Raw genomic sequence first — 26,301 nt, 5'->3', positions numbered from 1 at the left:
GTGCTCTACTCCTTAGTACTTTAGAATATTTCCTTGCTACAGACAAAATGGAAAGGAGATATTACATTCTGCAAATAGCGATTTAAAACAAGAAAATTATCTCAGTTTACAATCTACAGATAACATTCTTGCACTACCCATTTTCCTTAAAAAACTTAGATAGAGCGACAACAGGTGTGAAGAGCTCTGCAAAGCTTTCCCCTTGACACATTTCCCAGGGTTTAAAACCGGGATACTGCCTTTTCCGTAACTGGTATCTTCAACATGGTAAAACTGCAATAGTGTGAAAATAAAGATAACATTATAGGGCAACTCACCAAGCTGATCAGCAAGACTAAAATTGTTTGTCTTCTATGAACGGTCATGCATCTTTTTTAATCTAGACCATACACAGCAGCCCTAAAATACTCAGGCTACTCTTACAGAAATTACTGTTCTTAGGAAGCTTTAGGTAAAGTTTTAGTTCTACTTTACTTAGACTAAATATTTAAAACTGAACATCGCTATCTTATGCATTAGTCTCTTAAGAGTAAATCAACTTTCTTCTCTCTTCTACCTACTAATGCCTCTATGGCTAAACAAAGCAACGTGGCATTTAAGTGAATATTATTAATTCAGATCTCCTGAGGATAACTGCACTATTTTACTGCTCTAGTTTAATCAGAGGTCAACTTATATAGTCAATTATGAATGAAAATAGATTAGAACAAAATATATTTAGTATAGCAAACAATTTTAATGAAAATTGCGAAAAGTTCTGCACTGATTCATTCTTACGTTTAAAATGTCAATTTAGGACATTTTCACCTGCTTTTTCTTTCCAGGTCTAGGCTTATGGCAGAGTCACACATGAAACTTCAGGTTTATGAAACACAGTATTTGACTGGAAGTTTTCAAACGTGAATTTATCTTTCAAGTAGTACCAACAACAGGATTTCAGATGAACTCAAGCAATATCCTTCCACAGGCAACTGTAACTTTTAGCTCTGACAAATTCTTCTAAAGAATTATTGGAGCTAATGACACCAGGTAAGTCAAAAGACAAAGAGCAGACAAAAAACAGCCTATCAGCTTAGCTATTAAGTAAGTGGTCAAAATCTATTCCTATGAGTGTTAAGTTACAGATGTAAAAGATAACCACTCTAGCAAGCAGTATGATACACTAGTTTCATTATGATAACTTCGAGTTGCAATATCCAAGTGTAGGAATTATTTGGAACAATGTGCTGTAAGGCCACAGAAACTAGGAAATGTAAATTCTTCTTGCTCTGCCCTGATTTTGTTTTCAGGTCAGACTCATAAAAGTATTTTCTAGGATTAGAAAATAAGTTACAATGTTAGTGGTACGCAAAAAATACTTTTAAGCAGCAACCAATTGTCAGTTCATATTTTAGCATTAAAAGGAGTTAAGGCTGCACTATCATTAAATGATATAATCAGTTCAGTCTTATTAAATCAAAATTTTAAAATTCTATTTTTTTCTACCTGCTGTAGAAGACACTAAGGCAAAAACAAGCTCTCCTGCAAGTCACATAGGTACATTACAGGTAAGATAGTTTGAAATACAAAACCAAAAGCTTAGATTAAGTGAAGGAACATCATTAGTTTATTGGACTTGAACAAATGCTATTATCGAAAGTCCACTATCATTTGCCAGAGATGACTTTGTATTGGCCACTACTGCAAATATAAGTATATATGAATAATTAATGTAGTTGTAATTTTCCAAAGATAATGCATTTGGGTAATGCTGTTCACCATGATTATGGCTATCAGTTTCCACAACTCTTCTTCCCTGAACCTAAAGAGAAAGCAGAACAGGCTTTTTAATCAAGCATCACTTAATTGCTGAGAGTTGGAAAACTTGTCTTCATAACTTTAGATTAAATACAAATATTTGATATTCCAAATTCCTATGAGAACCTTGTATACACAATGCTTCCAACATCTTAGATTCAGGGTAATAAATGAGATATTACAAATGGGCAGAATATTCCAATTCAAACTAAGAAGCATGAATGCAATTCACAACCAGACAAATACAAAGGATTCTCCAATAACAATTTGCCAGCTTCTGTTAAAGTTATATATACATTATATATTTTCTCTACATACACATAACACACAGAGATACCCTGTATCTTATATAGTATACTGCCACATATATTCTACTGCTAAAGAATCTGTTCCCACAGAAGACTTAAATTAGTATTTTTGTAAAGATGGTACCCATAATTCTCATAATGATGGCCAAAAGGCCATTAATTTCTTGGAGGAGTATCCTCTAGCGAAGAGCTCAGAGATAACACCGACTAAACACTAGGAAAATACCTTTCTGCAATATGTGTTCTTATATTAATGTACAATGTTCTTACTGCGAAAAAAGGCTGGCAAACTTTACTGAAATATAGTCCCATCACTTTATTTCATTCAAAAGATTAACTCTGGAAGATATCTACATTTTAATTAGTTATGTGCATCTGTATGACAAAGATCCTCAGGAATCAGGAACTTTAGCAAGAAAAAGCCACAGAACACGTTAGGCATTTTAAAGGCCTGTTTTCACACCATCTGAATATTAACTACTGGGAATTTAGAAAGCAGCTTAAAGCTGATGAAAGTCTTCACATGGTTACTTAAAATTACTACAATTTAACACTTACTTATACGTATTTATCTTAAAGCAACCTTTACTGTGTGCACTGAACTGACATTTGATACAATAGGGTAATGTAACACACAATAAAGTAACATGATATAATAATGTAACTCATTTCTAAAGCAAATTGGTTACAATTAACTTGAACATTAGGAGGCCTAAGATTTTTCAGGGGACTTAACCTTATTTAATCAAGAGCAGTTTTACTCTTAAAAAAAAAATAATCTAACTGCCAAATTTCAAAGTTGAAATCAGCCCCCAGTGCCAATAGTATGCTTCTCCAGTGGCTTTCAGAACCGCAGCAGCCCTTTCAGTAATTCTAAATAACCCATGAAAGGCAATCAAAAAAGTCCATCAATAGCAACCTCGAAATTCTCTTTATAAGGGCGATCACCTGATACTGAAGTATTGCAAGGGTCTATAAGTTGAAAAAGGATGGAAAACTACACCATTATTCATTAGCCAAGAGCAAAAAGAAAACAAAACAGCCTAAAAGTGGCCTCTTTGAAGAGGCTGAAAAGGGCTGGAATGAAAAGTCCTATACAACCATAAACCTTTGCCATCAGCAGTCTGCAGTTACATAGCTCCTCTGATCACAAGAGACTTGCAACAGCAGTAGAAACACTTAAGAGTATTTCTAAACATTACTTAGAAGTTAGTGAATACAAATGTATGAATTGTCAGAGCTAAAAAAGCTTTTGAAAACTAGAACAAACAGCTTCAAAGGAAATAAGCTCTTCTACTAATTTGGCTAACTAAGTTATTAACAAAATAAGCAAGACCCTTGTACTTCATTGGGAAGAACTTTGACATACAAAACTAGTTATCATCAGACATAGCATTTTTTTGGTAAATAATTTAATCAGTTAGGCTTTTATATAATACTGTCTGAATCCTTTAAGAGTCGATTTTGAGGTTTTATTTAAATATTTGATACTTTGTCCAGAATATAAAAGTTACACAACTAAACCAAATACTTCTCCTCGGGAAATCACAGCATGTAACCAATCTAACCTATGTTTTATTACAAGTCCAAAGAATACAAAACCTTATTTATCTGGCAATTCTATTTTATCATATATATGCCAAAACCCTGTCACACACTGACTCCTAGGATCTTAAACAAAAACAAATGTAGTTTTGGCAAATGTAACTGACACAGGGTTGTTTGAGGTTTTTTGGTAAAAAAACAAAACAACAATAAAAAGCCAACAAAAAAAAAAATGCCAAAAAATTACACCTCTACACCCCCACTTACAATCCTTAAAAGACAAGGTCTTCAGAAGTTGACAGTTCTGTTCTAGTTCATAGTTTTAATTCCACAATTTGAGAAGGTACCGAATGGCCATTCTTGCAGTTTGTCCTTTGAGGTGTACATCCAAGAAAGAACAACCTAACACACCCTTGCTTTCGAAACAGTTTCTTGCCAAGCATGCTCTGATGCAGGAAGACAAGTACAGTTAGTATCTGTGTGCAATCTTTGTTCTCAAACTAGATGGAAACAAAACAAATGCTGCTGAACACACATAGTAAGAGACTCTTTTTAAATTGGGATTTTTTTTTTCCCCAGGAATACTAGTACCTGTTAATTTTCATATGTGCTACATTCACCGAGTTTACCAGTGTAACTACTGGTAACTACTACAATTTTTAAAATCGGGTTTAATTTTGAAAAACTCAATTTCAACAGTTAACACTGTCATTTCATGTTCAGAAATAAATCTCAAAGTGAAAAATCACATCCAACTGGAAAAAAACCTCTCTTCTTGTGCACAAAGTACACTGAAATGCAGAATTTACCAGCTGCTTTGCTCAGGCACCTTCCTTTACAGACTACTGCTAATACAGACGTGCCTACAGGATAAATAAGAAGTGAGAAGAGGTTTGAGAACGGGAGGGGAAATGCATGTGGGGGAGGAGGAAAACACATTTAGTATTGTGCCGTTGAGGCTTCCCCACTCATCTCTATGGGACAGAGCACCATATTCATGAAAAGGGAATCAAAACTCCACCATGAAGTTTAAAAAAAAAACTTTAATTGCAAATACTGTTAGAGACAATATTATGTTTTTATAGTCACCATGTCTTACAATACAGCAACTGCAAACATATATCCCAGTCATTTCAGTAAAAAACCCCTCTCATCTTCCACACTGACATACATACCACCACTGAGAACCACCATCTAGACTACGTATTAAACAAACGTCAAAATAAACTATATGCTCTTAAAATAGAACACTGGCAAATTGCTAGGGGAAAAAAAAAATCAACCACCTAGCACTCTGAACTAACTGTGGCACTTCTGCTCAAATTTACAAGCAGGGAACATTACAGTACAATAAAATCTAAAATGGTTTCTACCAAAAATAGCACAGGTTTCGTGAGTACCCAGATTCATAAACTCTCAAATGCAGTACTCTAAATATAAATGTTTCTTGACCAAATTAGCTTTCAGAAATACTGTAAATGCTATTATTTCTCATACTACTTTTCTCATCTCAAGAATCTGTTCCAGAGTCTCAATTCATGTCAGTTCCCTAATTCTCTTATGCTTACCTTCCATGATGCTTTTTCCACACTATCCCTAAATGAATCGTGGAGGATTAATGCCCTTTTAGAAAGAGGAAAAGTAGCGAAACACCAGCAGCATTATGTCACTGTACCCTGCTTGATAAATTCTAGATAAGCACCCTTAAAAACACCACTTGTACCAGTATACTTAAAGATTTAAAGATCAAACAACTGCGAGAAGTTAGGAGACCCAACACAGGAATCCTGGGACGTAAAGACAGCTAAGATAACACAACTATTTAATTCAGTTCCACATGGAACAAGATAGGCGAATGCCCATTAAAGGCGATGTGAGCTTGGCCCAATGAGCTACTACACGAGGCACACAAGTCAGGTTTACTGTTCATGGACTTCCTTCCATACAGAAACTTTAAAAAACAAAAGTATGAACATCGCACCTAAGACTACAGTTTTTGTAAGACCAGAAGCCATGCTGTCCACGAGTTCAAAAAACCAAAATACAGGAGAACAGAGCGATTCACCAAGGGGCAGGGTGGAGCAGAAGGCGGGACAATGACCTAATAGGTCTTTTCTATCTTTAGTTTCATGAGCCTCCGTGGCCAAGAGGCGCCTGGATCACACGCTCCGCTCCCCGGCCGGCGCTCCACGGGAACGGGAGACAGGTCCCTCCTGGCAGGGGACCAGGCGGGCGCAGCACTCACCTGCCCGGTGAACTTCTCCAGAAACTCGGTGCTCACAACAGATATCCCCAAGGTGACAGCGCTTTAGAGAGCGCCGAACTCAGAAGCAGTGCTACAAGTCATTTTTTTTTTTAGCGACGAGCAATGCTAGAAATGCTCCGAGTTGCCGCTTGCCCTTACCTTGAACACTTTTCCGAAAGCCCCATCTCCCAGCTCTCCGATAATTTCCCAGAACTCCTCAGGGTTCAAATCCCTCTTGACGTGCTCGTATTGTTTCTTCTTCTTCTCGCCGCCCAGCTTGAAGATCTTACGAAAGTTGAAGAAGGACATTTTTCCTCCTGCCGAGGGGAGCCCAGCCTCCGGGCGACCGGGCGGCGGGAGGGGGCGGGCGGCGTCTGGCGGTGCCCCCTCAGCCCGCCGTCACCATCCGGGGCGGGCGGTCCCGCCGGGCGCGATCCCTACGAGGGCCGAGCAGAAACTCCTCACGCCGCCCGTGGAGCCGTCACCACCGGGCGCTGAGGGGAAATAACACCCCGGTATTCCCCCGGAGGGGCCGGGCCCTCGACGCCAGCCGCAGCGGTGCTCTCCCGCGGCGGGCTCTGCCTATTCGGCCGGGCCGGTGACCATCGCCTCAGCAACAAGTGCCGGGCTCCCTCCTCGGGACGGGCGGCGGCGGGCGGGGCGGAGGACGGAGCCTGAGGAGAAGAGGGGCGGGCGAAAGGATCACAGCTCCCGCCGGTCACCCCGCCGCCCGCCTCAGAGGACGGGGCGGATATAAGGAAGGGAGGGGGCTGCCCCGCTCCCGGCCGGTGTGCCCTCACGGCCCCGCGACGTCCCGGGGTGGCGGAGCGGAGGAAGAGGACGCTCCCCTGCCGGTCTCTCTCCCGCCCTCTCGCCGAGCGGGGCCCGGGCGGCACCGTTTCCTGCGGGGCGGGGCGGCCCCTCCTTCCCCTCCTCCTCCTCCTTCGCTGCCGCCACCGCCCGCCGCCGGCGCGTGCGCGCGCCCCGTGACCCCGCCCCGCTTCCCGCGCTCCCGGAACCCCCTCGCGCCCCAGCCGCCGCCGCACCAGCGCACGCGCGCCACTGCCGGGCTTCGGCGCATGCGCAAAACGCCACACCGACAGCACCCCCACAACCGTCCGCCGCCAGCAAAGGTGGGGGAAGAGGCGGGGCTTTCCCCTTCCCACGTGACGCGCGGCGGCGGCAGCCAATAGGAGCGTGCAGAGGCCTCCGGCGGGTAAGTTGGTGTCTGGCCCCAAGATGGAGGCCGGTGCCTCTTTTCCCCTCAGGGCCTGGTGGACAGCGTTTGGGGTGGGCGAGTTCTCGTCTTTTTTTCCCCTCCCGTTTTTCCTTTGGGATAGATAGGCTGCGTGCTCGCAGTTGCGAGGAGAGGGAAGTGGCTTTTCCCTTTCATCCTCTGGTAGCCGTTATGGGTGGAGGTGTGTGGAAAAGGTATCGTTTACTTTCTGATGAGTTCCTTATCCTGAAGGATACCTTGTTCCTCTTTACTTTCTCCTCAGCTGTCCCGTGTAGGGAAGGCCTCCCCAGCCGTATGGCAGAGGGTGATGTTTCCTAGGTAGGGGGAGGGCTTCCTTTCAGGGCTGGCTGGGCACCTTGGGTTCCTCTTTTCAGACCAGGTAGGCTCCCTCCTCTTGCCATATTGCTCCCGGGTGACTGTGGGAGCTGAAGGGGGTATGAGGCCCACTTTGTTGTGATGGCAGGTGGTGCCTCCTGGAGAGTGTGAGCTTGGGAGTGTTTGAGGAGTATGTTGGTAGAAAAAGGCGATGTTGGAAGACTTTCTTTTGTTTGTGGGCCAGCACTCTTGCTAGACCTGCTACTAGTTTGTCATAGCATTGAGAATGTGATGTTAATGTGCTGCATATGTTTGGTATCTTGTGAGATTTAATCAGTGGGACAGCCATGAATTTCCTTATCGCACAGCCTTCTCCTCCCACAAGTGATTCCTTCATCAGCCTGAAGTTTGGTTGTATTTTAATAGTTGTGTTATTTATGTGCCACCAAATGTGTGGTATTTCTTCAGATGAAAACAAGAGGTATGCCCATTGTTTGGGTAAGGAGCAATTAGCAGACATCTTGGAGACAAAGTTTTAGGCTGTGATGGGAGGCAGGAAGTCAATCTTGCAGTTAAGGCAATGATGTGAGACCTAAGAGATCTGACAATGAGACAAACACCCAATAAAAATCATGTAACACTATCCTCGTGTGAACCTCAGTGTCTGCAGTTACCATTAATTTAAACTGCATTATAAGTTTCTAAACATCAAGCCTCTGGTGTGTATCATTCCTCAGACCGTTTTATTAGCATGACAGTAGTTTGCTATCTAAGGAGTGTCGTCCATGTGTAAACCGAGTAATAATAATGAGGCATTGAGATGCACTGGTTATGGGGATCATATGGCAGCCTTGACAGTCTGCTTGAAAGAAGCATGACTTTAAGGAATTGAAAGTGCTGGGCTGAGTCAAGAAAGGGATTTCAGTAAAGGAGTTTTCTAATGATACCGGTGTTTGAATGAATCTTAATGAAGATTAAAAAGGTGGTTCAGAAGGAAGCAAGGATGTAGAAGCAGCGTGGAACTGAACTCTGCATCATGTGTTAATGATGGTTTTTCAGCTGAAGCATGTTGGGTTAGAAGCCTTTTAAGAATATATTGGTGTTGTATGTTGAGTGGTGCTAATGGTATTTATAGAGTACAGGAACATGCTGTGCTAGATGCTATCCCACAACAGAACAAGGAGATGGCCCCTGCCAGAAAGAGTTTATGCATCAAACAACAATGTTGTGTCATGAGTCAATTTCTATAATCTGTATAAAATCAGTTTCAAGGGTAGTACTATTCTATGAATAGAGAGCCTCTCAAATACTCCTGGTAACCTAATAGCAGTCCTGATTTGTACTAATCAGAATTTGTTGTTCAAAAATGGTCTTGGGCTTTGTGGTTCCTTTGTACTGACAGCTTGGCCACAAAATGTAAAACTATTGAGAAGGGTATTAAAACCGAGACTGTTTATGTATGCAAGGGTAGTACCAAGAAACAACAGCAATCCAAATAGACTGTTTTCCTTTCTCCTCTATGATCTGGCTGGTAGTCTGCACCTATTAACTTAATCTGCAAGTTTCACGCAGATAGTTTGGGTTAAATACAATAACAAAGCATGCGATTGATAAAATTTCTCCAGTGTTCCCAGCAGCAATTTAGCTTCTGAAATCTTAATTTTTAAAATTCAATGGTTTTTTCCTCTCTATAATACCTTTTTTTTTTGTGCCTCTTCAGGTGGTATGATAGCTTTTGATTTCTATGTTAAAATACAGTGATGGCTTTAACAATAATTTAAATTTACTTTTTAAGTTGAGTATTTTGATTTTAGCTCACTTTCTCTTGGATAAAAAGTGCTTTGGGACTGATTTCCATCTGTTTCTTTGAAATGACTAATTGATAGAGGATGGGGCGGGTGTGGAAGAAATCCAATGCCATAGCATGAAATCCTTGTATCTAGGAAGGATTAGCTTTTCTTCACCTCAGGGTTAATGTCATAGGGCAGCGGAGGGCAGGGGGATGTATGTGTGTATGTTAGCGTTTGTAATAATAACTGGGAATAAATGCAAAACTAAAATAAAATATCTTGAGCTATGGGTGAACAAATGTAGTTGAGTTGGCTGCCTTAATAAGGCTAGCAGTTATAGGGCTGGGATACCACGGCTTGGCTTTTTCTCAGGTCTATTGATAAATTAACTTTTGACTGTAAGTAGTTCATATACAGCATTTACATAATATGTTAATTTGCTTTGAACATGTGTGTGACAAAAAAGGTTCACCCAGAGCAGAACAGGGACAGTAGTGTCATCCTACCAATGGTTAAATGTTAGTAGGTACTACAGATGTGTTGCTTTCAACTTTAGACTTTCTTCTTCCTGTTTCAGAGAGCTTTTAGTTCATATAATGTTGAAAATATAAGGTTGGCACAAGAAAGGAACAGTTAATCTAGTGATAAAAGTTTTGCTTTTAAGTTCTATTTTTTTTGCTTACTCTTTAACAAATAATTCAAGATAAAAACATTATATCTGAAAAGGAAAACTGTGGCTCAGTCTCAATTTTTCCCTTATTCTTTCTTTCACTTCAGAGTTACGACTTGTCACTCAATCCTAAAAATAAACTCTGTAAGGTGAAGGTTAAGTGCTAGTAGCAAACCCTTCCCAATTTGCACTGACTTCCTGGTACGGAGGAGGCTGTATGAAGCCTGTTTTTTTTGTGTGGCTTTTTTCTTTTCTTTTTTTTTTCCCTGCTAGCAGGAGTTTTTAGCAACTGTAAGTGGTTCCAGATGGTAAGGATAAAAAGGTAAAAGTGAATTATAAGTATATTAAAATTTCTCCTTCAGGGATTTAATGCAATGCTGCTTGAAAATACAATGCTTCCTTAAAATGTCAGAGTAAAGATATTAAAGAGTTATCTTGGTTGTGCATGAAATACACTGTTTTAAAAATAGCTGTAACTTTTTACTGCAATCTTTTTAATCTCTTTGAGATTTAGAAGCCTCCTTTATGCTTTCTGCTGCTTAATATCACCATCCTTTTCCATTGACTTCATTGCTTGCACTTGCTACTGTTCCTAACTCCCTCTTTAAGTTCTGCTTCTGTTTCATTTAAACTCCCCTGCTTCGGTTTCTCTTAATTGAAAAGACACACTTGCTTCAGAAACTTGAAATGTGTTCTTCACAACATATACTGACCTTTCACTGCAGTCCTACATCTTGTCTTCAGTTCTTTCAAAATATTTAATGGTATATTTTTAGATTGTCTTAACTTTCTGTCCACCCACGCTTTCACTGATCTCCTCCAATCTTCTTTCTGATGTTTGAGTTCATTGAACTGCTGTAAGGCCACAGGTGGCTTGTTCGTGGTTAAATCGGAGACATAATTCTTGTTTCATCCATCTTAATCTGTCTGTCACCTTTGACACTCAACACCGTCCCTTCTGTTTTCTTTACTTGATGTATGTGGTATTTTCATTGTTATTTTCCAATTACATGGCAATGTTTTTCCATAGACTCTGTTCCTGAAGTTAATGTTTTCTGCTGTATTGGACTCACTTTATTTCTAAGCACCACTGTAACCTCTAGATCATTCTAGTTAAGCCACTACCACTGCTTTCCTTTTTAAACCTCCTTCTTTTTGCATTCTTGGGTTTTGCCATGACCTCTTGTGTCCAGCTTCTGTATCTGAAGTTATTTCCAAAAGCTACCCTTGCTTCCCTCTGAATTTGACTCCTTTTTCTGTGGAGTTTGGGATTTTATGGAATTAAGTTCTGTTACTTCGCCTTGTACCACCATAGCGTTACTAAGTCTCCTCAGTTGTTTGGGCTTTATGAGAAATTTTTGGTGACTGTCCTGTACCTGACCTTTTTCTCCCTTTTGCTGTTCATCATCAGTCATTTTTCCTTTCCTACTGTTCTGAATGTGTTGCCTTCTCATAGGGAAGAACCAGTTCTGTGGATTTTAAATACTACGATGTTTTCAGTCTCTTCCCATCTTGTATATTGACTTTAAAGATATTCCTTTTCTTCCTTCTATGTCCTTTTTGTCCTTTTTCTGTGACCCCTCTACACTTGCTGTGCTGTGCCTGACTCCTGTGTCCTAATACTCTAATTAATGGTGCCAAGTACAGAGGAGCTAGTAGTATCATTAGTTAATAACCCATGTTTATGACACAGTGAAAAAGGAAATACAAGAGAGGGCTAAAAAAAATCTTTTTATTTCTTTTTGATGTAAGAGGGCGGCCTAAAAGGCTGTATGTTTTCCTCCAAGGCACATCAAGTCATGTTACCCATTTACTGGAAGCCTTGAGAGGGGATTGTATGTTGTGTATGTGTTGTATACAGCACTCTTAAAGCTCATCTATTAAATGTACAGTTGCTGTATCTGTAGCTTAGAGACTTGTACTTCTGTTCTGCATTTGAAATTTAAAGCTGTCTTCATAAAGGAACAAAAAAGAAACTCAGTTTTGTACTCAGTATTTTATGAGTCTTTCTGATATGAGTAAAAGGAATAGTTCATTTATATATGATACAAACAGGAAAAAATTATAATACCAGAGGTTAGATGCCCAAGAGCTTGCCCGTATCTCTTTAGCCAGAATCAATGCTCAGGCTTCTATCAATAATCTGGAAACTATGCATTACATGACTTTTTCTCTTTTTTTTTTTTTTTAATGCATTACTGTAGGACCAGTTAATCGAAGAATTGCCATAGAAACATGCAGCATTTGGAAGCTTCAACATATAAGGGTATTACTTGATGTTTGCAGTAAAAAAAATTGAGTGTTTATATATATTTAGGAATAGGATTGATCTAATTTTGGCTTCAGAAGAATCTGTGTGTTTAGTCTAAATTGGCCTAGCTTTTTCAATAGTCACCGGGGAAAGGTATCTTCAGAGCGCAATTCACCCTTTCCCATTTTAGATACTTTTCTTTATCACATAGTATTTAACTGTGTGAGGTGAGTTGTCCTGGAAATGTGTGATGGGAGTTCTTCTTCCTACTTATGGAGATGCCACTACCAGCAGAACTCTTGGAGTGCAATTCTCTTGATACCAAGCAACACCTCTGGGAATGACAACAGAGCAAATATAAAAGTTGCGAAATTACCTGAATGTTTCCAAGTAAACCAATGATGTTTTATTGAATAGGCTTTATTTGAAAGCAAATGGCAGAAGAAAAACCAATAATATAAATGTAGAAATCTTGAATAAGGATCAGATATTTCAACAAATAGTACAAGAATATTTCTTGGAAATGTATCTGGTCAAAGGCATTCAAGCTTTAACTTGTTAGCTTTGTTGAAGTTATTGCAAAAAATAAATATGTTTTTCGTATTGCTTCTAGTTGGTCTGCAAGAAAACCACCTTCAAGACTGATATTCAGAAACATAGTCATATATAATTGGGAGGGGTAAGTTGTGCTTTTATACTTATTTGAGTGAGAAGCAAACCTCAGATTTAACAGAAAATGTCAACAACTTGAAATTACATAGCTGATTCTCTTTATTGATTAACTGGCTAATCCAATTAGAAACTTCAGGTCCTCTTCCATGACAAAGTTTTTCAAGAAGGCTGAACACTTTTTGGTTTGTATTTAACCGAAAAACTCCTTTTATAGGAATTTTCAGGTAATATTAAAATACTGATTTGCATTGGTGAATAGCTGCATTTTTTTAACACAGTAGTTAGTCTAATAAAAATTCTTTCCCTCCATGTCTTGACTATAATAATCTTTCACAGAACCACACATGAATAAGTCTATCTAGAGTATTGATTTCTTTTAAAATAATATTAAAGTACTACTACTCTTAGTTATGATGCTGTATTCTTTCTAACCATTTAATAATTTGAGATTATATTTAATTTAAAGCAAAATCTACTTGATCAAAACTGTACATGAACACAAGGCAAAGTATTTAAAACTTGCAGAGCCCCCTCCCTCTGATGGATATTAGAAGCTTTAGTCAAGTCACATGAAAGTATGTATTACAAATGCTTCACCATGTTTGTCTTTCCTCCAGATGGTAATTAGACCTTTTCCTCTTGCATAGGAGTCACGAGCTGATTTGCTCTTTTTGTTTGTGGCTTTCAAATTTGCATTAGTTCACATAGCAGCTAGGATTAGAAATTTATTAAGGGATAAAGATAGCTTTGCATCTCAGTATTGCTTTCAGTCAATACTGGCACAAAAAATGTCTGAACAAAAAACCCACATGTATTGCTGCTTTTCTTTCTGCAAATCCTGAATTTCTTCCTCTGTTTCCCAGGAATCTTTTTTTCCAGAGTGGATGTTGTGTTCTCTTGTGAGCCTGATCAGCTCTGGAATCTTGGGACTGAATAACCTGTTCTGTAATATGAAAATTTAGTTATTTTAAAATCTGTTTTTTATTATAGCTGGCCAGACAGCCCGCAAACCCAGTTCTGGTTATGTGGTAAGCATGAGCAGGAAGTTTATTATGCCTCTACAACTATTATTAAAAATATACCATACTGAAAAGTAGGGAACATTTCACACACACACAAAAAGGGCAATCTGACGAAAAGATAGCACTGAAAACTACTAATTTTTTAGTAATATCCTAAAGAGAGAGATTGCAGTGGGATAATATTGGAGACGTGTCTATTAGCAAAACGGGGAAATAACACTTGTAAGACACCAACTGTTTATTAATGTAAGGCTAGACTTTAAAAATGTAAACTGATTTTACTGAGAAAACAGCATAGTTTTTCATTTAAAAATGTTATTTTTATATTATAACCATGTTTATAATAGTTTCTGTATGTGTAATGTTCTTCTCTTTTTACCTAGATTTTCGTAAGCTGTTGGGTAATTCTCACCTTTGAGGCAAAAAAAATAGTTTGCTATGTGTTGTAAAGTAGAACTTGGTTTTATGTAGGATCTCTTCTTGGTACAGGAGCAATGTGTGGAGCTGTAATAATGTGTCAATTGTTAAGGCAAACAGCAGCTATTGTGTGTTCAACAATAGTATATGCAAACTTTGGGCAACAGGACCTGCTTATGAGAAAACAAGAGTATTGTAATGCGATGCACTTTTTGTCTCAAGTGCCCTGGAATCTTTATTATTTTGACAGAAGGGACCTTTAATCTGGTATCTAATCCACAAAATTATGTTTTATAGTACACCACGCAATATTTATGGATTAAACCAAAAAAGGCCATTACATTAAGTGGACTGAATTTTCTGTAGCAGAAAATAAAATTACCTATAGGAAAAATAATTCCTGTGGCTTCTGGCTGAGCTATAATATATTGTTCTGGATGCAGTATACAGGAGTGACTGACTTTCAGAAGCATGAGGTAGGGAGTGGCATCTATTCAAATTCATATGCAATTGAGGAGACATTTAAATCTGTTTATAGAAGGTTGGTTGTTTTTTTTTTTTACATACCAAGAAGTCGGAAATAGTAGTGACTTCATCATGTTAGCTGTGACAGTGATTCATGTGGGGAATGTAAGCAGTTGCAGTCATAGTCGTCACTGAGGTATTTTCTTTCAAGAATCTTAATATTATGTTATGTCCATTTGGTACCTTCCTATTGGTTTTGGAAAAAGTTTTTAAAGGTGGGCAAAAATCATCACTCGCAAAGAAGTCTTGCCTTCTTTGCTCCATAGGGAGGAAAGCTATTAAGAAGATACTCATGTTGAGGGACAAATATTCCTGAACAGTTTTGGTTTGTTCTGTATCAGTCCTATATCAACTCTCAGTGATGAGATTTGGACAGACCTCAGAGGGAGCATCTGTAAGATATTCATTATTTCAGAATATCATCAGAGAATTACAAAAATTGCTAACCCAAAATTTAATAGAAGACAAAGTCTCTGGATTTTTAACAGGTCCTAATAGAGTTAGGAGCTGAAGATAAGGGATGATGAGCCAGCTTTCCTTATCAGAGAAGAAACTACTCTTCAGATCATTCAGAGTTCATAGAATGCAGTGTAAGAGATTGTGCAGGACAATTTGTCTTAGGGAATCAAGAAGTATCTACACACCTTTGGCATTTCTAAACCTTCTTGGCTTTGTAGGTCAGAGCAGCCTGGATGTGACTAAGAAATCCTGTGCATGATTTCAGGTACAAAAGTTCTAGTCCTCAGAAAGGAGGCACAGTTACAAAAGAAATTCAGAGAATAGTGGTCTGGGAATTGTACCATTTTTGATATAAAACCCCACACTTTTGATACTTTTCCTAGATGTTGGCTGAGAGGACCTGTGTAAGGAGCACTAAAAAAGCATAACAAAAGCTTTGTTCTTATGTGGGATGATAGTTCAAACTTCCACCAGTAAAAGAATACTGTAATAATATGTATAGTCTCAATGTTTTGGTTTTTTTTTTGTCCTTCCCCACACCCTCCTGCCTTTCATTTTGCACAGGTTTGTCTTTTGGAATGTCTAAACATTTATCTACAAGGAGTGCCTTCAGACAGGAAATGTTATGAGTCTTTATTTGGAGGAGAAAAAGAATAGTTTTGTGGAATAACATTAAAAAACAACCAAGCGAAGAACAAATGCAACCTGCCCAGAAATAAAGATCGGTGTCAAGCTAACAGTGTTAATCTTTCGAAGAACAACAACAGTTAGGTCTCAATCTTCCAAAAGAGCTCCAAATGAGTAATGTCAGTCTCTAGTTACGCTCACAAAATATGTGATAGTCCTACTTGAATCTGAGAATTCAAAATTATTCTGATTTGAATTATTTTGTATATACCAACAACAGTGCTATTTGGACATCATCTTTCAAGCACAGCCTCACAGTGTTCTGATATAGTGAAAAGGTTCTCTTGTATAGCAAATAAAAACTTAAATTGATTTCAGAACATTAAGCAGGTCTGTCATAATCTAATGCTATGGTATGTGTTGGAAATATTTTGAAAATTTGATCGCAACTGTACACCTAGACCAAATGGTAGGTTAATTATTTTGAAGTCTCTGGTTGTAATGGAGTGCTCTGTTGTGCTATGAATGTTCATGTAAATTCTGTTCTTATTCCAGAGGCTGTTTTAATTTAAGTCAGATGCATAAACTAATTTGAAGAGGAGGGAGGGAAATGGGTAGGAAAATATGCCTCTGGAAATTGAGTCAATCTTGTCATGGAGTTCACAGGCCCGATAGCTTCAGAAATCCATTAACCGATGCTTGCCACTGCTACCCAAACTTCTGAAATTTGAAAATGTTCATTCAAGAAGTGGCATTAAATCTATTTTACATTGCTATACCACAGTAGGAAAGCTTACCGTGTTGCCTTAAACCGGGGTGAATTAGGTTTTATTCTCTTTGCTCTGTTAGTTAACTTGAATGAGTTAATATTCCTTTATGTTGGATCGGTAAATTACGTGTATCTGTCAAAAAAAAAAAAATTCCTTTGCCAAGAGCCTATTTGGAATCCTCTTGCTATCAAAGCTTCCATACTGCTGTTTTTCCAAGCAGCAAACTTATTATTTATAGGCTGTAATTTATTTTTAGTTTTGTTTGTTTTTATTTCACACTAATGACACTGACAACCTTTTCTCCCAGTGAAAGAACGTCTTTTCAGCAGCTCAGCTCATTCTGCCAGCACTGTGGGTGATTAAGAGCTTTAGAGAGAATTAATCATCTTCATAGATTTCCTCCTGCCCTCACTCGAGACAGGTTAGAGAATTAGTTGAAGAAGGTGTTTCACTGTGATTATCCAATAGCTTTAAAATACTAATAGCAAGTGAGGCTTTCTTACTATCCGTAGTGATTACTACCTTATTTATGGTAAGCTTACAGCTGTCCATGACAAATAAACATATAGAACTAGTTTACTGGCCTGTTGAGTGGTTTGCTGATTTCTTGATACGTAGGCAAATATCTTGTGACTAATGCGTGGGACAAGGATCAGAAGGAGCTATTTCTACTGTTTATTTTATTGCACACTTCCTTGTTAATTCTCCAGAATCATGCTTTTGGAAAATTGGGTGCCAAAACCTTGTTACAAGGTTTAACTTGCATATAAAACAAGTTACAATGCCAAAGAAGACAATCTAGAACTGCAAGCTTTGTCCCTCTTCCTTCCAAGACTGTTGATGTTGGAGGAGCCAGTCTGTCTGGTCTCCTGGAGCCACATGTGCCTGTCCAGAAGGATTTGTAGGCAGTGCTGCAGAAAGGAAAAAACAGAAAAAGGGAAATACATTACGCATTATGATATGGAGAGATTAACTCCACTGGAAGACTATTATACGGTAGCAGTGTCAGTTTATTGATAAAGCAAGGCTTTTTTGCTCCTGTCTATATCCTGATTATTGTAGGCATTATGCACAATACCTTTCTATGTTGTTGATAGACCCTCTACTGGCTTAGGTTTGTGGTGATGGGTCTTTGGTCTTGTACTATCTTCCATTGCCAGGGAAGTGTATTGTAATATAATCTAATGTAATTAAAAGACATATGATGCTTAAAATTTCAAGCAGTATCTTTATGAAAAATTCTATACTTTCTTTATGGCAAACGTTATCTCAGGAGGTTAGACAGATAGATGTTAACAGTTGTACAAGTAACACTTCAGGAACTGCTAAGCTTGTGGAAGTTCAGAGGTGTTCTAGCTCTCTTAATTTTGTTTCAAAACGATTTTTTTAAATTGGAATTGTACTTGCTGTGTATATGAGACCTACAGGATATGTAGTGCCCTAAATGACATTTGTTGCACTATGTAGCATATAAACTTACAGGACTTCACAGGAACAGCAGCAGAAGGTAGTTTATTAGGAAAGTGCTTATCCTACTTTGACTTTTCATAGAAACATCAGGTAGTAAGTGGATCCAATCTGACCTTATCTTACTGTTTGTTAGTTTTCTAACAGCTGTAAAGTTGATGTTGATATACGCATTTTTTCAGGAGCCTTTTTTTGTCATGATGTGATCTCGGTGATGATTTTTGTCTTGTTACTGGTGTTGAAAACTGTATTTTAATTATGTGTTTTTAAAACATCTATGGGTGAGTTTAATTTTTAGAATCTTTACTCCATATTATCTGTAACCAAAGGTTTTACTTTCCAGATCACTAAGATCTACTTGCATAATAAGACATTGAACTTGTTTTTAATTTAAGATGTTGTATGTGGCCTTGACTAATCAAAAACATTTCTTGAAATATGGTGCTTTGAACTGTATCATGCTAGAATTGCCTCTGCTGATCATGAAGAATTGAATAATACTCATTTGTCATGTAGGGTGTTGACTCAAACACAGATGAGTTCAATTCAGATGACAGAGGTTGTTACAAAACCCAGCTGTTGACTCTGCTCCTCTTTCCACAAGTTGCTTTTTCTGTGGCTGGGATTGCTGACCCAGGAAGCAATTCTTTAAGAGCCACAGTTTGTAACCCGATTTATTCAAGTAAACCAATGGTGACTTTAATGCACTAGGTTGGCATCTCTAACAGCATAGGAGCTGCTTTATGTGTAAATCATCAGTGCTAGTAAGAGTGGTGGCAGTCTTTGGAGAAGAGTGAATGCCTGGTAGGATGGTTAAACTGCCCGTATTGGTGGGTAAATATCCTCTGCTTCTGATTCACAGCTAACTTGAGAAAGAATCTTTGGAGAGGTCTGCAAGCAGTTGCAGGGTAGTTGTGGTCAACTGCTGGCAAGATACCTTTTCTGTGGCTCCAAATGATTAATTTCAAACTAAGGCAATTTTCTCCAAAAGCTTTTGTTGTTAATCACATCTGGAGAAAAGACAAGAAGAAACATTAAAACAGATACTCTTCTTCCAATCCCAGTGAAATGGAAACCCTAAAGAAGACCAGTTCTTAATCACTTGCCATTTTTGAAAAAGGTACAACCTTTTCAAATTTGGCCAGGGCTGATTCTGTTGAAAAAATCACTTGGGTATTAAATGGGGAGCTATTTGAACAAGGCTGCTTGGGAGGGAAGAAAGAAAATGGGCTTGGTTTTGGGTGGTGGTGTTGTTGGGAAGGCTGCCAGTTTTCCTTGGTTTCCCTTCTTTCCCTTTTAGTTTAATACCTTGCTGAGCTCACAAGATAACTCTGAGGATTATGGACTTTGTTTAATTCTCTCTACAGTCAGGAAAGCTAACATTGGTAACAGTAGGTGAAAGAGACAACCTTATTTTAATAGGTTAGTATTTAGAATAATCTCAAATTAGGCTTTTTGTTTATTTGTGTTTAGATAACTGCTGTGTAAACTTTAGATTTTTGCCTTTGAAACAGCATTGTTTTCCCAAGAAGTGGTCCAAATAGCAGAACTTAATTCTATTTTTGTTTTTGATTATGCCTTTATAGCCTTTCTTTGGAGTTATTTTATAGAGAGGTAAAAACAGACTACAGATATCTTATATCTAATAAACTTGTGGACCAGATGCCTCTCTTGCCTTTTTTTCTTCTGTAGCAGGATTGAATTCCTTGTACTACAGCAACCATAAAGTCGTTACACTGCATTTAAAACAAAATGCGGAAAGGGATGACCTTTTGCTAGGACTTTGTATTGTTTGTATTTCTAAGCCTTATCACTGTCTTTCAGCAAACGCCAGTTTAATCCTTAAACATTGATACATATAGTATCTGTTCAGAATTGTCTATTGTTATCTATCTGTGTTCTCATTTATGATAACACTGTGCATCTCCACAATGCTTGCTATTTGCCTCTTGGATCTTCATTGTACAGGGTAGCTGTTATCTTCCTTGCTGATAGCATATCACCAATGGTACCAGTTAAGAGCTGAAAACGCTTTGAGCATAATGGAAAGTTCCACTTTCGCCAGGATGACTCACTAATTAATTAACCCCTGGGATATTCTGCCTAGGATGGAGAGGCTTCCTGTGCCAGCTTAAGAAAAAATTCCAGGAAGATACTGTTGGATAACAAAAGAGAGATTTATTAGAAGAATTTTATCTGCCTTGTAGGAATTATGTTTTCTAATACTATCAGTCTTGGACACTAGCTGAAAAAATAGATATTTTGAAAGGAATGTTTCTCTGACTTAACATCTTCCTTTGCTATAGGAGCAAAAAGTCAACTGCTGTTGAGACCAAAAGAATGACCTTGTAATAGGAGCGTGTGGAGGCAAGCAGTACAGGAGGCACTAAGTATCTTTTCCTCCCAGCAGGCCACAAACTTTTGGCTTTAAATAGGTCACTGTTCAAATGTAGCTACCAAGTGGCCATCTGGGAGGGAAGAAAGAAAATGGGCTTGGGTTTGGGTAGTGGCAGGGTTGGGAGGGCTGTTGGAACCATGAAGAGGCAATGGGAGACTGCCCTGCAGAATGCTCTTCGTGTTCCTGTCAGATATTGCCGAAAGCCAGTGAGTGGCTGGAGTATGGTTTCACTGTCCCAGCCTGGTGCGGATGGAGTGTCTGTAACTCATGACTTCAGCAGATTTGTCCTGTGGACTTCAAGAAGTCTTTTGATGCCTTCATAGTGCTGGGGGCATGATTTAATATTTAGCAAGGAATCTTTGCCACATTTGTAAGATTAAACTCGGTGTGTCTGTAGCAGACTTGAACCAAGCAGAGTGGTTCTGCACATGAAGACAGACGTGATGGGTGTAATTTTCTCCAGTGAAGAGCTGTAACAAGGCCTGAGAGCTAGAAGGAAGCTCCAGAATTTGAAATTTAACTCCCAGTAGTTTCTGAGAGAGAGAGAAAGAGCTTTTGCTGCAGAAATCCTTCTCCCTTCAGGACAGGGAGGCAGTGGAAGTTTTGGAGATGCTTCATTTAAGCTAGAAGTGTTGTTTGGACTTCTGGCTAGTGATCTGTTAACATTTGTGCATTTCAGACTTGACAAGTGTTTACTGAAACACCAAAACACAGATATTTTTAATCTCCAGTGGTCCTGCTTCATTGCTTTCCCCTCAGATGTACACATGTGCAGGGGTAACTTCTGCTTTTTACTCCAATGAGTGGCTGTTCACGCAAAATACAAAAAGTTAGATAGGCTTGTTACCCGAGTCTCTCTTTTTGGCTTGTTAGCTCAGTCTGCCATCTGTCTAGGAGGAAAAAAGGGTGCTGAGCTATGACAGACTTTGTAACTATGCAAAGTTAAGTCAGGGGGCATGGTGCAGAAAGGAAAATTACTTTGTATAAAAAATGATCTTAAAGAGTAAGACTGTGATTGTATCCATATTTCTTGTCAGGGGAGAAGTGCCACTAAAAGTAAATAGCTGGGGGACTGTAGCACCATTAAGGACAAAGTTATATCTTAAACATTCCTGTTTGTGAGTGGGAGGCAGGATGACACTGACCAGTAGTGCTTCTCTTTATTCCAACTCATTATGTGTTAACCTTGATTGACTGTCATGTGTACGTTTATTGGTTGATGTGTGAACTCTTCTCATTTGCCATGATGTTTTGTTGGGCTAAATTTTTTTTTTTTTTTCTCTCCTGTCCCTTTTTTTTAATAGAAGCTATAAAAGCACAGTGGCATAGGGACAATGCAGGCAACTTCGAGACTGTAAGCAAGAAGAGAGGGATGGGGAAAACTAATTTTGTTATGAAAATGAACATGCTAAGTAAAATACAGGTTCAAACCATGTCTTTGCTTGGGAAAGTTTTATGTCTAAATTTGACGTAGACTATAGCAAGCAACCAGAGAACTGCCATATGGAGGAATAGCAGCTATGCGTTATTAAGATCATACCGTTAACAGCTTAGTTTATAAATTTCTACTGAGCAGTGTCTGCAATTCAGCAGCAGAAAAAGTGGGCTTTGTGGGGAGGCTTGAGTGAGAAAAGGATGGCGAGACATTTTTGAGTAGACATTGCCTGTGCAAAAGGGATAGGTTGGGAAAAATTGCCTGTGGCAGGGAGAGAGACACAAGTCCAGGTATAAACAAAACTATTTAGTTTGTTACTAAAAGGTGAAGTGACCGGTGGAACTGCCTAAATAAAATACTTTCAATACCTCACAAAACAAATGACCAGTCTAAGGAAGGTCAAGGTATCACTAACCTTTTGTTGTTTTTTAAAAAAAATAAAAATAAAAAAAAAGGGGGAAATTAATATAATTGTCATCTGCAGCTCTTTTCACAGTGTAGAGTAGATGCCAGCAATGCTCTAGCATGTTGTGCTACACTCTGCTTTTCTGCCCCAAATTAAACTTTATGTGTGAAAACAGAAATCCTGCAGAATCCAAGCTCTGTTGTTTCTCAAAGCAGCAAGATGCTATCGTGATATTCATGGCGTGTTTCCTCTACACCAGTACCTAGAAGTGTCTCCTGCAGACCACAGAGATCACTGGCAACCCATAGCAGGGAGCTGCTCCCTCTCAGGAGATGTAGGGGACAAATCTCAGCCCTATTACACACTATTCAAAATCAGTCCACTTACCACCTGTGCCCTACAGCTGTAAGTGGCTGACACCCATTCGAGGGTGACCTGCAAAGCTTTACAGGAACAATTTAGCTATTCTTACAGGAGAAGCTACTAAAAAGTATATTCAGTTTCCAGATCTCTACAAGGATCTTTCCTGAATCGAGTGCTGTGTTTTTTGACATCAGCCCTGTGATAAGTAGAGAAGTGTCTCTGGTAATGGCAGAAGATAGCAGACATTAAACAGGGTAATGTGAAGAGGTAAAAGGGGAAAGTAACAATTACACAGTTATTGAGGACTATATGCCCAAAAATAAGAAAGAGTTGGCTACTTTTGTTTTATATAAATAAGCCTCCCGCACCACTGCAATAAAGCAGAGGATGAACACTGAGGAAAATATAGAAGGAAAAGAGAATGATGGGGGCTGGGGGAGGGAAATAATCAAGTGTACAGAGAATAACTAACTAGTATCCCACAATCCTGCTCTTTTAAAGAAGTGTTGTATTTCGTTCTCTGATTATGGGTCCATAGAGGAAAAATCCCTGAAATTCTATTTCATTTGAGGGAGCTGGGCAAAATGCTGTTGCTGTCCTCTCTCAGTACTTCAAGTAAATCATCAGTACTGATACTTCGAATCTTTCCTGTGGTGACACAAAGATAACATTCTACAAGATAAATTCCTATGTCTCTTCATCAGCTCTGCTCTGTTATTGTGTTAAAAATCACAGTCTATTTTTTCATTCAGTTGGAACATATGTGAACAGCTCTTTACCCGTGTGGAAAATAATTACAAGTACTTCTGTGTTCACAGGTTTTGAATGGAGTCTGAGTCCAAGAAGTATGAAGAAGAGATGCCTTCTCTATACTGGGGCATGGATCCTGTATTTTCTGCATTTGCAAGACTCTATATTAAAGATATAAAAGAAATGAGAGAATCTAAACAAGTACCAGGTATGTACTTATATGTGCTGGTTATGATGCACACAGAATTATAATTGAATTATGTTGTGCTCTGTGCTCTTTATCAAGGGGTTGCAGAATGCTACATGAACACCAGTAAAGTAATTTTTCAATGCCCCTAAGCTAAGTGACATTAGTATCTTTAACAGTTCTAAGAACAATAGGTTGTATGAGAAATCTATGTGAAAAATAAAATATGTTCGTTCTAATGGCTTTTCTTGTTCTCATATATATAGATACAGAACCTCATTTACATTAAGGTAGTGTTGTGTTTCCTCTGTGTGGTAGCACTTGTTATATTCTGATAAAGTTAATTCTAAAAATGCTGGTTGTTTCTGGCCATATATGTTATATCTTTCCACTGTCTCTACAACATTTGAGAAGGATTTTATGCCTCTTCTTTGTTGCAAAGTTTTGACAGTTGATGACATTGCTGTGTCTATGGGTTTTGCGTTTTCCTCTGGATATTAATATATTATAAAACAGACACAGGTTTTGAGGTTTTGTCCGCTTTATTTCTAGATGTGGTAGATATATGACACTTTCATACATTTGAACAACCTTATTGTAAATTCTGGCATCTGTGCTGAATCTTATACCACACCTTTTATTTCCTAACCATTGTTGGAAATTGTATGCTTTGCAGTCTGTTTCCTGCTGGTTTTCAGCCAATATCACCCACATGTGTACATTGTCTAAAACAACATGGGTCTGACCTTGAATTTCTTTTTTCTCTACGAAGACTTTAAATAGACTGCAGTATGTTTTCTCCTGTAGGAGGGTTCATTACTCCGAAGCTTGACAAGGTGCAAGATTATCAAGGAAGAACCCAAGGAATTTAGAATTAATAAGGAAAAGCAGTAAACCCTAAGTAGAGTGTGTGGTTTTAGTTTGGTTTTGGTGTTTTGTTTGGGTTTTTTCCTCTCTCTCTGTCTCTTTCTTTTTTTTTTTTTTTTTTTGCCACAGAGGCAAGGTACATCTGTTTGACTCTTTGAATATGCTCTGCCTTGTCAGTTTTGTTACTCTTATTTGTTTCCCTTTAACAGCAAGGATAACAACAATGCTATTCTTGCAGAAATGAAGGACTAGTGGTTTTTTTGCTCTTCTTGCAACAATTTTTATGTACATAGGGATTTCACAAACTGCAAAGCTCAGTATATATACATCTTTGTTATTTAACATGATGGGAGACTTTTGTCTTAAATATATCACAAGATTTAGGCTACAGTCTGTTGTTGATGTTTGTACTAGAGTGAGTAGTATTCAGAGGCCTTCTTAAAGTGTGCAGTCTTAGAGTAGTACTGGTGTAGCAAATGCACCTGGTAAAAACTGTTCCTGCTTCAATTAGAGACATTTAAATTGTTTTCAAACAAAATACAAAATGATTCAATGTCAACAGAATAGGATTGTAGTTTGGACTTGGACATTAGTACATACACACACAAAAATACATTCAGAATAATTAAATTTATAAACACCAACAAACATTTCACAAGAGCAGGAACAGTCCTAGAAAGTACAATCCTGCTCTCTCTTTCACCTCTGAATTACCTGAATTTCCCTTCTCACTTTCCTTCTTGTTCGTGTATTTGAGTGAGTTGTCTTCTGCTTCAGGAACTCTTTCAGTTTTGTTATTACTTTTTTTTTCTAAGATGATCCTAAGGAAGTGGTATCTGTCATGTCAAGATACCGGCCTTTAAAATTGGTGCATGCGAGCTTTCTCCACTTCCTGTGCATCTGGCGTTTTGCACAACTAAGCTTGCTTGCAATCCTGTATCATTTTCTAAAGCAAACTTTAAAGCATAAAATTAAATTTCATAGAACGGACAGACTGAATTTTGGTCATTCTCCTGGTGCTGTGTGTACACCAAGCCAGACATCTTTCATTGTATCTTATTTTTTGGCAATAAAGGATAGCACAACAGAAACACTAAAAAAATATCTTTTGGGGACGGAAGGAGGTAGGTGTTTGTTGTCAATGTTTCCTGCCTTTAATGGGTGTGTTAAAGACCAGCTGAAGCTAAGTATATGATTGACTATAAATCAGTCATTAAGTAATGGTAATTAAGAATGAATGAGTTCAAAACAAAGAGTTGTAACTGGGAGGAGTGTAAAGAAACACAGACTGAATGTCAGGAAAAACATCCTCAGAATGACATCTGCTCAACTGCGGAGCAGCCTTCCCAGGAAGAAGGTGGGATGCCCTTCACAGGGATTGTTTATATCCTGACTGTACAGATTGCCAGGAACTTACTGTATGGAATGGTCTTGCGCTGGACCTGAGGAAATGGACTGAATGACCTAGCAAGTTTTTTCTTTCCATTTTTAAGCATTAGGATTCGATGCCACAATGACTAATCCCTTAAAACAACACAGAGGAAAACAGTAAACCTGGCCAATTACTCTCCTGCTATAAATGGTGACAAGAAGGCTGGAAAACCTCCCAGATAAAAACAGCAATTGTGTTGTCTTAGAGGCCTCTAAACGAGAGTGGGTGTCGAACTTGGTTGTAACACATAATCATATCATGGAAATGAGCTTTTCTCAGAGTTATGCACCAATGCATTGTGACAGCTTATCAACAAGCAAGGGAAGCTACAAATAGCATAAAAGGA

The 26,301-nt window shown here is 38.6% G+C and overlaps 2 protein-coding genes across 11 annotated transcripts in view; one reads left to right on the top strand and one right to left on the bottom strand.

Annotated features, from left to right (window-relative positions):
- SLK (STE20 like kinase) overlaps window positions 1–6,851 on the bottom strand; it is a 50,944-nt gene extending 44,093 nt beyond the window's left edge. For 2 of the 3 annotated variants that reach the window (XM_054205336.1, XM_054205337.1), the window contains exon 1: window positions 6,055–6,851. In XM_054205336.1, the coding sequence (XP_054061311.1) occupies window positions 6,055–6,204 (150 nt within the window). In that variant the 5' untranslated portion in view covers window positions 6,205–6,851. The remainder of the gene's footprint in view (window positions 1–6,054) is intronic. The other variant, XM_054205338.1, reaches the window with a different exon arrangement.
- A 175-nt stretch (window positions 6,852–7,026) lies between these two features.
- The window catches only part of STN1 (STN1 subunit of CST complex), a 49,204-nt gene continuing 29,929 nt past the window's right edge, over window positions 7,027–26,301 (top strand). Inside the window, exons 1-4 of one of the 8 annotated variants that reach the window (XM_054206687.1) lie at window positions 10,194–10,229; window positions 12,112–12,173; window positions 12,772–12,837; window positions 23,538–23,677. In XM_054206687.1, the coding sequence (XP_054062662.1) occupies window positions 23,545–23,677 (133 nt within the window). In that variant the 5' untranslated portion in view covers window positions 10,194–10,229; window positions 12,112–12,173; window positions 12,772–12,837; window positions 23,538–23,544. Of the gene's footprint in view, window positions 7,112–10,091; window positions 10,230–12,111; window positions 12,174–12,771; window positions 12,838–19,317; window positions 19,540–22,867; window positions 22,974–23,537; window positions 23,678–26,301 lie in introns of those variants that run through there. The other 7 variants (XM_054206689.1, XM_054206686.1, XM_054206691.1 and 4 more) reach the window with 7 other exon arrangements.

Source organism: Rissa tridactyla, chromosome 6 (assembly GCF_028500815.1).
Source record: "Rissa tridactyla isolate bRisTri1 chromosome 6, bRisTri1.patW.cur.20221130, whole genome shotgun sequence".
Classification (NCBI taxonomy): Eukaryota; Metazoa; Chordata; class Aves; order Charadriiformes; family Laridae; genus Rissa; species Rissa tridactyla.
Note: the sequence above shows the minus strand (reverse complement) of the source record. Positions and strands in the feature narration are given on the sequence as shown.